This window comes from Mustelus asterias, chromosome 11 (genome assembly GCF_964213995.1).
Source record: "Mustelus asterias chromosome 11, sMusAst1.hap1.1, whole genome shotgun sequence".
NCBI lineage: Eukaryota > Metazoa > Chordata > Chondrichthyes > Carcharhiniformes > Triakidae > Mustelus > Mustelus asterias.
The window spans coordinates 66,900,331-66,913,933 of NC_135811.1; the positions used below are offsets into that span (position 1 = coordinate 66,900,331).

Below are 13,603 nucleotides of genomic sequence, written 5' to 3' on the forward strand. Positions count from 1 at the left end.
ACAAAACCAATTTACAATTGAGCTTGAAGAATAAACCAAGTTTGAAAGTACTTTGACAAGACTTTTCTGTAATTTGGCACCTATGTCGGCAAAATTGTAATCCATTTTCCATTAAGGTCTAATCTTTTCCACTTGCTCAAAAATTAAAGGTGCTATGTTGCATTTCAGAGCCTCAAGTACTTAACCTCCGTTCAAAAAAATGAATTGAAAATACAGCATTAAAACATAAATATAATTTATCTTCATGGGTTTTCTTGTGCCATATATACCTAACCACAAAAAATTGATACAAGCTTTCCTTTCCTCGAGTTCAGTTACCGCTCAACTACAAACAAGTCCATCAGAATATCTTGTTTAAATCATCCTCCAATCATCCCTCCTTGTGGAGGAAATATTTGCTTATTTTATGTTGCTTTGAATAAGATAAGGAACATGCAACCTGGAAAATCATGATTGGAAAGCCATACTCAACTTATGATGCAACACATTGATCCAATGGCATGCTAAGAGTTAGCGTGCCTGCACAGACTTAGTGTACAATTGTTTATATTCTTGTCAAGAAAAATTTGGAGAGTATATATATTTGCAAATATTCAAGTTGCATGCCAGGTTGTCTTGCACAAAATATTTTTTTTCTTCTCATATCCACGAATTTCCAGTGTTTTGGCAACTCATTACTTTATATACAACTTAATCTAACTTTTTCCACATATTTTTAACATCTTTGTTCATTATGGTGGAATGCAAACACATCTATTCTATAAATTATAGAAACTTGGGGAGTAATGTTACAAAGAAAATATTCAATTCTTGCATCTATAAGGTTTCAAAAGGATTTTCGATACAGCCCTCATCTGAAAACAATTATATCTAGACTTAATGGTAAGGCTAGCTACACCCAAAACAAAGTTATACTTCACTCATATGCTTCCAACTACAGTTTTCCAACAAATGTTCTGAGACCAGTGGTGCTCTGCACAAATTCTGTTTTAAAGATTAGCTGAACACCTCATTTCCTTCCCTCTCTTCAATGTGCTGTGGGCAGACTGACCCCACAGTCCATTAACTCCATATACTCAATTTCAATCTCAAAAATATACATTGCTACTGTTCGAAATGTCAAAAATTAAGCTTTGTTGCATGAGTTTTTGCATATTAAGACAGTGGGAATGACCTATTTTTGGAAAATCTCCCATTGCTTGAAGGTTTACAATCTGTATATACTTTTTCTGATATGGAGATGCCGGCGTTGGACTGGGGTAAACACAGTAAGAAGTTTAACAACACCAGGTTAAAGTCCAACAGGTTTATTTGGTAGCAAAAGCCACAATTTGTGGCTTTTGCTACCAAATAAACCTGTTGGACTTTAACCTGGTATTGTTAAACTTCTTACTATACGTTTTCTAACAGACTACTCAAAGTAAACTTTACTTTCAGGCCGTTTTTGCTGTGTAACCTCGAGAAGGTTTCAGGTGACATTCTAAAGCCAATCTAGCTGGTGGATTGTTTTATTCAAAGAGCAATATTTGGCATTCTAGTACTTTGATTAATATCTTTCAACTGGAACGCAAGCACCAGCAATTAAGGAGAAAAAAAGTTTCCTCTTCAACATTAACCACTTCGGAAAGAAAATGGTAAGCAAGTTTGGAGACTAGAAAGGAGGGGAAAAAATCTGTAATTTTAGGAGAAACAATTGATTTTTTAATTAAAAATAAACGAAATAGCTGAAAGTTGAAGTTTTGTTTTTGTAATTTTGATGGTGTGTCAACTAATAATATCGGTCATTTGGAGCAAGCAATTACTGAGGTTAGCAAAAAGAATTTATAACTCAAATGCTGACGAAAGTTATTATATTTTGCATATATATCATAAGCTTTTTAGATATTATGTATTAATCAAAGTTTGTTATTTCTATTAATGTCTAACTAACTTCAATGTTCAAAGAGGTATATTTGAAAGGTCTGCAACTGTGTTGTCAGGCACCACGTCGTAAAGCGCAACACTGTACCTAAAATGACAGGGTTCCAGTAAAATCCAAATTATACATGAATATGAAACAATGGAACCTAATCAATGGTGTGGGAATTGAGTTCCTATTATAAATACATAGAAAATTACATTAAGCATTCATAATGAATACCTATCCAATAGTTTTACTGTAACTTATTTAGCATCTCAAGTAACTGCAAAAGGCAACATTTTATACCCACAAACCACATAGTTCTAAAATTACATTCCAATCAATAATTTGTTTTACAACACTCTTTAAATAGACAAATCTTAAAGTACGTCATCATCCAGTCAACACATATTCATCTTTGATCATATGTATGAAAGTTTTATGCTTTTGACATTGAAATAATCATTCACTGCATACAGCAAAATAAGGTAACAGGCAGCTGTCAAAGCTGCTAAGTCCTAACTCAGCTCAGTTTTCAAGACATCAGAAATCTACTGATTTAAAGTGTTAAATTGCTAGCTGTTATTGTAAGCATATTCACAAAATACATATATTTTTTAAATTGGATGATGAGGTTGGAGTGTGGAATTGGCACCATTTTATTTATATATAATACACCAAAGGTCAGTAACTAGGTCAGAAGCGAGGAATCCTTCGATGAGTACTCATCTCCCTATTCCACAGTCTGTCCACTAGCTACAAGATACAAGTCAGGAATCGGATGGAATACTCTCCCCTTGCCTGGATGAGTGCAGCTCCAACAACATTCAAAGAAGCTCAACGCCAACCAGGACAAAGCAGCCCACTTGATTAGCATGCCTTCCACAAACAATCAATCTCTCCACCACAGATGCACAGTGGCAGCAATGTGTACCATCTACAAGGTGCACTGCAGGAACTTACCAAGGCTCCTTAGCACATTCCAAACCCGTGACCTCTACCATCTAGAAGGGCAAGGCAAGAGACTTGTGGGAACACCACCACCTGGAAATTGCCCTCCAAGTCACTCATCATCTTGATTTAGAAATATATCTCTGTTCTTTGAGTATGGCTGCGTCAAAATCCTGGAACTCCTTCCCTAATAGCTTCCTAACCTACACTAAATAGACTGCAGCAGTTTAAGGTGGCAACTCACTCTCACCTTTTCAAGGGTAATTAGCACTGGGCAATAAATGCTGGCCCAGCCAGCGATGTCTACATCTGATGAATGAATAAAAAACTGGAATGTGATAAAACAAAATGATGGTATAGTACATAAGATAAGAACTAGGAGCAGGAGTAGGCCATCTAGCCCCTCGAGCCTGCCCCACCATTCAATAAGATCATGGCTGATCTTAAGTGGGTCAGTTCCACTTGCCCGCCTGATCCCTATAACCCCTAAATCCCTTACCGATCAGGAATCCAGCTATCCGTGATTTAAACATATTCAACGAGGTAGCCTCCACCACTTCAGTGGGCAGAGAATTCCAGAGATTCACCACCCTCTGAGAGAAGAAGTTCCTCCTCAAATCTGTCCTAAACTGACCCCCCTGTATTTTGAGGCTGTGCCCTCTAGCTTCCTTTCTAAGTGGAAAGAATCTCTCCACCTCTACCCTATCCAGCCCCTTCATTAGCTTATAGGTCTCTATAAGATCCCCCCCTCAGCCTTCTAAATTCCAACGAGAACAAACCCAATCTGCTCAGTCTCTCCTGATAATCAACACCCCTCATCTCTGGTATCAACCTGGTGAACCTTCTCTGCACTCCCTCCAAGGCCAATATATCCTTCCGCAAATAAGGGGACCAATACTGCACACAGTATTCCAGCTGTGGCCTCACCAATGCCCTGTACAGATGCAGCAAGACATCTCTGCTTTTATATTCTATCCCCCTTGCGATATAGGCCAACATCCCATTTGCCTTCTTGATCACTTGTTGCACCTGCAGACTGGGTTTTTGCATCTCATGCACAAGGACCCCCAGGTTTCTCTGCACAGCAGCATGTTGTAATTTCTTTCCATTTAGATAATAATCCAATTTGCTATAATTTCTTCCAAAGTGAATAACCTCGCACTTTGCAGTAGAATCTGGAATCTCATTATATGATGCTACACATGCAGCTCTCAATCTCAATCAGACGTTAAAAAGAGCTCCACAAAAGGGACACATCTCTACATACAGGGTAGATCACTCCAGGCCACACTTTTGCATCTTCTGGTACTCAATATACAGACCATTAGAAGCAGAGCTCTACCTATGTCAACTGGCTCTATCATTTTCAGACCAACAGTTTGGTGATTGCCGAATAGCCTTTTAAAAAAAAAAGGAAAATGTATAATAAATTTGGAAAAAGGGAAAAGAGGAGCAAAATTAGGCCATTCAGCCCATCGAGTATGCTCAGCCATTCAATCATGGCTGATAGGTTTCTCAACCCCATTCTCCTGCTTTTTCCCCGTAACCCTTGAACCCTTTACCAATCAAAATCTATCTGTCTCTGTCTTAAATACACTCAATGACTTGGCCTCCACAGCCTTCTGTGGCAATGAATTCCATAGATTCACTACCCTCTGGCTGAAGAAATTCTTCCTCATTTCAGTACTAAAGAGCCATTCCTTTACTCTGAGGTTATGCCCTCAGGTCCTAGTCTCTCCTATAAATGGATACATCATCCCCACATCCACTCTATCCATGCCTTTCAGTGTTCTGTTTTCCAATGTAGTGGACTTTGAATACGAGACCATGGGACAATTTTACAAGTGGAATTACACACAGCTGGAGTGAAATTTGATGTCCTCCCCCATGGTGGTTTGGTGATGGGGAGGCATTTAATCAAGCATGGGAGATGGCGGTTGTGTGGGTCCTGCCACACTCCTGCTTCCATCCCGATTAAATCAGTGACGAGAAGGCCCGTCGACAGCCTACCAGCGCTGCCATCTGGACATTAATTCACTGATAATTAACCCAGCAGTAGGCGGGCGCTTGTCATACTCGGAGCATAGGAACCGAACTTATGTGGGGTTCCTTGCAGACTCCTGCAGGCTACCCTCGTTCAAAGGCAGGGGGTCCTTGCTGAGATCCATCCCCTGCTCTTGCTGCCAACCGCTCTCCTGCCATTTCCTACCTGTGCCCTGAGAATTCAATGACAATGCTAGGCCGTGAGTGGTTGTATCCCTGAAGCCACTACCTTTCTGGTGGCACTGTCATTCAATAGAGCTGCTGACCTCTAATTATCCAGTTAAGGGCGCTTATTATGACATGCCTTACCTAAAAGAGGGCTTTCTCTGGCTCTCCAGCTGGCGGACAAGAATCCCGTCACCTCCATTAAATACTAATCCTAGATTCTGGAAGGAAAGATTCTGTGCCAGGAGGACAACCTTATAAAATCATACTTAGATTCCTGGATTTTCAGCATTGAGCAGACACAGTACAAATATAGTCACAATAAATGAATAAAAGCCACGACTTGTATTTTCTGCATGAATTATTACTAACACCAGATCTATATTCTTACCTGCTACAGAATTTGGTCGAGGCATCAGGTAGAGAGGGATGGAGTGGACAGACTGAGATGAGACGGTCTCCAGGTTTCTCTCTGGGAATTTATTCAAGCTGAACGTAGAGCCAGATATATTTTCATCCACTCGATACAGGCAGGAATCCAAGGCAGACTTTTGAGCATGCCATGGCTTAACGTTTGTCCTGGAGCATGATTCCTTACTACTTTCCCCGCTATACTTAGTACGTTCCACATTTTCTGAATAGCTTGTCAAAGTTGCTGCAGATTGGAAAAAAGTGAAATAATTTGTTAGGGTGGAGCTGTTCAAATTAATCTGCAGTTTTCTAAACAAACCTAATCTGAAAATACAAAATGTAGTTGTGGATCCAGATTTTTCTTGCGTCTTCCACCTTTTAAAAAAAATATGAATGCTGGCTTGCAACGCACCGTGTTAGCCTCAGTTCAGGGATAGCACTTTTCCCCTCCCCTCGGAATCAGAAGCTCGTGGGTTCAAGTCCCACTCTAGAGACCTGAGGACATAACTCAACTGAGAATTCAGTGCAGCACTGAAGAAATGTTACACTGTTGAAGGTGTCACCTTTTGAAAGAGATAAACCAACGTCTCTTCCTGTGGCACTTTTTGAAGGAGAGCAGAGGAGTTCTCACCATGTCTTGGCCAATATTTATCCCTCAGAGGGTTACCTGGGCTGGTATTTTGCATGGCTCACCCACCCCACCACCAGGGAAACTGGGGAGGTGGAGAGGGGAATTGGACGGGAGAGGAGAATTGGTTGGGGGTGGAGTGGGGGATCAAGTTTTGGAGGCCAGACAGGAGGCACAAGGGGAAAGGGTATCATAGAAAGAAACATAGAAAAACTACAGCACAAAACAGGCCCTTCGGCCCCACAAGTTGTGCCGAACATATCCCTACCTTTTAGGCCTACCTATGACCCTCCATCCTATTAAGTCCCATGTACTCATCCAGGAGTCTCTTAAAAGACCCTATTGAGTTTGCCTCCACCACCACTGACGGCAGCCGAATCCACTCGCCCACCACCCTCTGTGTGAAAAACTTCCCCCTAACATTTCCCCTGTACCTACACCCCTTTCGTAGCAGCCATTTCCACCCTGGGAAAAATCTTGGAGAAAGGATACCCCTGATGCATACAGGGCACCCCACAGAGGATGTAACCACCTTCCTTCCCATTTTTTCACATCAGATTGGAGTCAGGTTCGTGACTCAACGTCATCAGGCTGGATTTTAAATGTATGAGGGACAGTAGCAGTCCTGATTTGCAAATGTTAAATTATGGTCATAGGGTTACATTTTCAGTACTTGCTTTCTTTATAAAAAAATTTCTGATATAACTTTAGATAAAGTTTTCTTTTATAAATTTTGTTTTTGTTTAAAAACATGAAATCTTGTGACATACTTTTGTCTGTTAATTACTTGATGTTCAAAATTCTCTTTAACAATATAAATCAACGGTAAATAGATGCGAGATACAGATCAGCCATGAACTAACTGAATAGAGGAATGTGTTTGACGATAAATGGCCTACCCCGTTTCCTAATTCAATATCCGTTGCATGTGGAAAATCCTGTATCTCGAAAAAACTTGTTTAATCTTGTTAAGTACATTTTCTGATTACAATAATAATGTTGAGATGTTACAGCACTATATAAAAGGATCAATAAATTAAAAAAATACATTTTTTTCTTTTTTAATGAGCCAGGAAAGTAGTCACAAAATAATTTAACCAAGAAACACAACTCTCAGCATTCTGGGTGCTGATTAAAGAGAATGTCCAAGTTTCTAAAAGACTTTAATGTGGTTAGAAACAATTACAGGAATGCCAATTACTGTACAGAAGCTTCACAGAGGCTACTTAATTGCAAACATTTTATGGCAAATTATTGTTCATCTGACTCAGTCCCATTCATGCAATGAAAAATCAGGGGATGGGGGTGGTGGTGGTGGTAAGAGAGCAGGTAGGAATGGCAGATCAGAAATTAGTGCAGCACAGGAGGCCATTCAGACCATCAAGTCTTCACTGGTTCTTTTGAAGGGCAATCTAGTTACTCTCACTCGCTTAACAAATTTACCTAATTCTCTTTTGACTGCTACAATTGAAACCGTGTCCCCCACCCAGTCAAGACTGCATTCCAAATCATAGTAAGAAGTCTCACAACACCAGGTTAAAGTCCAACAGGTTTATTTGGTAGCAAATACCAAATAAACCTGTTGGACTTTAACCTGGTGTTGTGAGACTTCTTACTGTGCTTACCCCAGCCGGCATCTCCACATCATGACTTCCAAATCATAACCATTCAGAGCATAGAAAGTACTTGTCCTAATGTTGCCTGTGCTCCTTTTGCCAATCACCTGAAGTCTGTCTACTCTGGTTACTGACCCTTCAGCCACTGAGAAGAATTGTTCATTATGTACTCCAACTAAACCCCTCATGATTTAAAGCACCTGCATCAAATTTCATCTTTGCTTTCTCAGCTCTAAGGAGAACAACCACAGCTTCTCCAGTCAACCCACATAATTTTAACTCTCACCTTAAAGCCCTTCTGGTACAGCTTTTCTGTATCCTCGCCAAAGTTGTCAAGTCCTTCCTAAAATGTGCTGCCCAGAATTTGACACGATGCACCAGCTGAAGCAGGATTAGTATTTTGTATACATTCAGCATAACTTCTTGGCCTTTGTACTCTTTGCATCTATTCATAAGGTCCAGGAAGCTCATTTGCTCTACTGACTGCATTGTTAATCTATCCTGTCACCTTCCAAGTCTGTTGTTGCATCCCAACTATATTTGTACCATTTAGCTCGCATTGCTTCTCCTCATTCTTCCTACCAAAATATATCACCTCACATTTTACTACATTAAAATTCATTGACCTATTACACTCGTCTCTCTATGTTCTTTTTAAATCTATTACTATCTTTCTCACTGTCTACTACATTTATACTTTTCACCTGCAAATTTCAAAAATGAGTCCAGTATCAACAAACTTGTAGTCATTGAAATGTATGAAAAGCAGCAGTGCTCCTAGCACTGAATCTTGGGCAACTTGATGTGTGACTCTCCTGAGTCCAAAACACAGCCACAACCCTATTTCTGACTGTACACCAGTGGTGGAGGGGTCGAGCTTCTTGACTGCTGTTGGAGCTACGCTCATCCTGGCAGGTGGAGAGTATATCACTTCATTCCTAACTTGTACCTTGCAGATGGTGGGCAGATTTTGCAGAGACAGGTGGTAAGTTAGCAGTACAGAATTCCCAGCCTCTGACCTGCTTCTGTAGCCACAATATTTACATGGCTGATCCAATTCAGTTTCTGGTCAATGGTAACTGTCAGCATGTCAATTGTGGGAATTTAGCAATGATAATGCCATTGAATGTCATGGAGAGATGCTTTGATTCTCTCTTGTTGGCGATGATCATTGCCTGGCAATTGTGTGATGTGATTGTTACAAGCCAATTATCAGCTCAAGCTTGAACATTGTACAGATCTTGCTGCACATAGGCATGGGCTACATTAGTGCTAAGTATGACTACAACAAGTGTAGTAAGAAGTTTAACAACACCAGGTTAAAGTCCAACAGGTTTATTTGGTAGCAAAAGCCACACAAGCTTTCGAGGCTCTGAGCCCCTTCTTCAGGTGAGTGGGAATTCTGTTCACAAATAGAACTTATAAGACACAGACTCAATTTACATGAATGATGGTTGGAATGCGAATACTTACAACTAATCCAGTCTTTAAGAAACAAAACAATGGGAGTGGGGAGAGCATCAAGACAGGCTAAAAAGATGTGTATTGTCTCCAGACAAGACAGCCGGTGAAACTCTGCAGGTCCACGCAACTGTGGGAGTTACAAATAGTGTGACATAAATTCTGATTCTAGGATCGCAAGTGTCACATTGACTTCTGTTTTGCAAAGGCTCATTTTGATGCCAAACTCAGTCAAATGCTGCTTTGAAGTCAAAGGCAGACACCCTCACCTCATGAGTTCAGCTCTTTTGTCCACGTTTGGACCAAGATTGTAATTTAATCAGGAGCTGGGTGGCCCTCGCTGTACCCAAACTGAACATCAAGGAGCAGTGTAAATGCCACTTCATAGAGGAGTCAAATAAATCTTCCATCACTTTGCTCATGATCACAAGTGTACTGGTGAAACAGTAATTATCCAGATTAGACAATGCCTTGCCCTGCTTTTTGAGGACAGGACATACTGGGCAATTTTCCACATTCCTGGGTAGATGTCAGTATTGGGGCTGAACTGGAATGGCTTGGCTTCTGGTACAGTTAGTTTTGGAGCACAAGTCTTCAATAGCACTGCTTGACGTTATCAGGGCCGACAGCCTTGGGTCATATTCACTGCCTTTAGCTGTTCGGTGCCCAATTAGAGACTCTAAGCACCTTGAGGAGCCTGCTCTGCACCAGCAGCAAAGACAGGCAAAAACATGTTGGGGACTGCTGCTAGCTTGCCAAATCAAGCAAGCAGTTCCCTTGGGAAACCAGGAAGTCAAATGAGGCATAAAGTGAGACCTCAGAAGAGGTTGCCAGAGGGGTTGCAAGGGATCCATGCATCATGCTGACTTGGAAATAAATTGTTGTTCCTTCCTCATCGCCGGGCAAAATCCTAGAACTCCTTCCCCAACACAGTAGGTGTACTTACATCATATGGACTGCAATGGTTCGAGAAGGCAGCTCACTACCACCTGCTCAAGGTTAATTAGGGGTGGGCAATAAATGCTGGCCTAGCCAGTGAAGTCCACATTCCACGAGTGAATTTTTAAAATCCTGACCCCTCGCTGCCTCCTATCCATTGATCCCCTCTAGGCTCTCACTGCCCCCTACCTCCATCGTCCTAACCCTGGTTACCTACTTACTACACTTCTGACCACTCACCAACCCTTTTCCTGGCTCCTGGCCAAAACCCACCCCTCTCTCAACTCCTCACTGCCTTGCTCCCCACCCCTCTTTGATACCCTCATCTCTACTTCACAGTGGATCCCTTGCAGCCTCTCTGCCAACTTCTACCAAGCCCTCGCTTTCTGCCTCATTTGACCTGGTTTTCAGAGGAACTTCCAGCTTGATTCGGTCAGGCAGCAGCAGTCCACAACAGGCTTTTCAAGAACAAAGGGACACTGGCAAAACTCAGCAGGTCTGTCAGCATCAATTAGGAGAGATAGATGCTGACTGGGCACCAAGTTCACACCTCCTGGCCAATTAGGCCATTTACAATTAAGCATTGCTTTTCAAAAGAGAGACACCTTGGGTGAGGGGTTGGAAGGTGGAATCCCCAGAATTGGAATTAATTTGAACGCCACACATGGAAAATGCAGCCCCTGCCTAAACTGGTCACTGGAAGTCAATGATGATGATCTGCTGTTGTTTTTCATGTGCCATCAGCACAGGAACAAACAACAACCTATATACAGATGAAAAGCTTTTTCACCTTTAATTGTAGATTTCTGAGTTATCCAGAGAGTATTTATCATGCTGAGTGAAGGCTAGTTAACCAAGTGGTGACAGGATATAGTATAATTGATCCTTTGCAGGAGAGACCATGGTACCTTTCCAGGCAAGTTCTCAGATATGGGTAGACAACATGCCAAAAACCTACTTGCACGATCAGTCTAATTTGGCCCACAAATTGTTGAAGACTTTGTTTACATGGTAATTTTCAGATGGATGGATTAGTATGATCCAGATGTACCATGGTACAAAAAAGGATAAATTCAGTTAAGGTTTGAAATTAGAGCCATTTTATCATCAAAATGCACTAATTCTTTTTTTCTGAAACTGATGGATGATGCCAATGCTGAAATAACTATTTTGCTTAGCCTACATTCAGGCAGAATCCATTATCAGCTACTATTTTTGTATGTAGGATAGATTTTCAAGGGTAATTATTTGATACAAATGAAGGAGATCGAAGCAATTTAGTTGTAACATTTTTAAGTGAGTACATGAGGTAGGTTTGGTTAGATTTCATAGTAATGTGCAAAATGATTAACTTAAGATTTGATTTCTCGTTACACTAAATGGCTTAAACTGTGCTTTTTTTTAATACCAACTTCTTTTCAATCGAAACACTAAATATCCAGTAACACAAAGGCTTCTGCAAATTTTAATTTCCAAATAAACCCTGTCATGAAAGCAATAGCAGTTTCAATTTATACAAAATAAGGCACTGTCTATATTTTCTGACAAGGAGGAAAGCCATTTGAAAAAAACATTGAAATATTGATTGAATATGAGAAGGTGACCAAAGAGGTGGATGAGGGTAAAGCGGTTGATGTGGTGTATATGGATTTCAGCAAAACGTTTGATAAGGTTCCCCATGGTAAGCTTTTGCAGAAAATACGGACACACGGGATTGAGGGTGATTTAGTGGTTTGGATCAGGAATTGGCTAGCTGGAAGAAAACAAAGGGTGGTGGTTGATGGGAAATATTCATCCTGGAGTTCAGTTACGAGTGATGTACCGCAAGGATCTGTTTTGGAGCCACTGCTGTTTGTCATTTTTATTAATAACCTGGATGAGGGTGTGGAAGGATGGATTAGTAAATTTGCGGATGACACTAAAGTCGGTGGAGTTGTAGACAGTGCGGAGGGAAGTGGCAGGTTACAGAGGGACATAGATAAGCTGCAGAGCTGGGCTGAGAGGTGGCAAATGGAGTTTAATGCGGAAAAGTGTGAGGTGATTCACTTTGGAAGGAGTAACAGGAATACAGAGTACTGGGCTAATGGTAAGATACTTGGTAGTGTGGATGAACAGAGGGATCTGGGTGTCCATGTGCATAGATCCCTGAAAGTTGGCACCCAGGTTGATAGGGTTGTTAAGAAGGCGTACGGTGTGTTAGCTTTTATTGGTAGAGGAATTGAGTTTCGGAGCCAGGAGGTCATGCTGCAACTGTACAAAACTCTGGTGCGGCCGCATTTGGAGTATTGCGTACAGTTCTGGTCGCCGTATTATAGGAAAGATGTGGAAGTGTTGGAAAGGGTGCAGAGGAGATTTACCAGGATGTTGCCTGGTATGGTGGGAAAATCGTATGAGGAAAGGCTGAGGGGCTTGAGGTTGTTTTTGTTAGAGAGAAGAAGGTTAAGAGGTGACTTAATAGAGGCATACAAGATGATCAGAGGATTAGATAGGGTGGATAGTGAGAGCCTTTTTCCTCGGATGGTGTTGGCTAGCACGAGGGGACATAGCTTTAAATTGAGGGGTGAGAGACATAGGACAGATGTTAGAGGTAGGTTCTTTACTCAGAGAGTAGTAAGGGCGTGGAATGCCCTGCCTGCAGCAGTGGTTGACTCGTCAACGTTGAGAGCGTTCAAGTGGTTATTGGATAAACATATGGATGATATTGGAATAGTGTAGATTAGTGGGGCTTTAGATTGGTACCATTGGTCGGCGCAACATCGAGGGCCGAAGGGCCTGTACTGCGCTGTAATGTTCTATGTTCTATGAATTGTGGTGCAGTGGCTTCAGTTACTTTAAATATGGCCATGGCTAGTTTAAAGGTTTTACAACGAGGTTGAAAAGAATTAGTAATTCTGCAGAGCTGCAATGGGGTTTGAAGGATTGCAGTCATTCACCCTGTCTTGTTAATTCATCCAATGGTGAACTGGAGCAGCTCAGTGATTTGAATGCTGCACTTGCAGCCAATAGGTCCTTGATTTGAATCTTGAACAAAGAACAAAGAACAGTACAGCACAGGAAACAGGCCCTTCGGCCCTCTAAGCCTGTGCCGCTCATTGGTCCAACTCGACCATTCGTTTGTATCCCTCCATTCCCAGACTGCTCATGTGACTATCCAGGTAAGTGCTAAACGATGCCAGTGAGTCTGCCTCCGCCACCCTATTTGGCAGCGCATTCCAGGCCCCCACCACTCTCTGTGTAAAAAAACGTCCCTCTGATATCCGAGTTATACCTCGTCCCTCTCACCTTGAGCCCGTGACCCCTCGTGATCGTCACCTCCGACCTGGGAAAAAGCTTCACACTGTTCACCCTATCTATACCCTTCATTGACTGTGTTTACTCAATATTTTATCATTACTGGGGCCAGCACAGTGGTTAGCATTGCTGCCTCATAGTGCCAGGGACCCGGGTTCAAATCTGGCCTTGGGTAACTGTGTGCAGTTTGCACGTCCC

General features: G+C 41.7%; 1 protein-coding gene across 3 annotated transcripts in view; it reads right to left on the bottom strand.

Moving 5' to 3' along the window:
- Positions 1-13,603, bottom strand: part of LOC144500569 (protein TANC2-like) — a 1,073,639-nt gene that overhangs the window by 322,307 nt on the left and 737,729 nt on the right. For all 3 annotated transcript variants that reach the window (XM_078223699.1, XM_078223697.1, XM_078223698.1), the window contains one exon: positions 5,451-5,714. In XM_078223699.1, the coding sequence (XP_078079825.1) occupies positions 5,451-5,714 (264 nt within the window). The remainder of the gene's footprint in view (positions 1-5,450; positions 5,715-13,603) is intronic.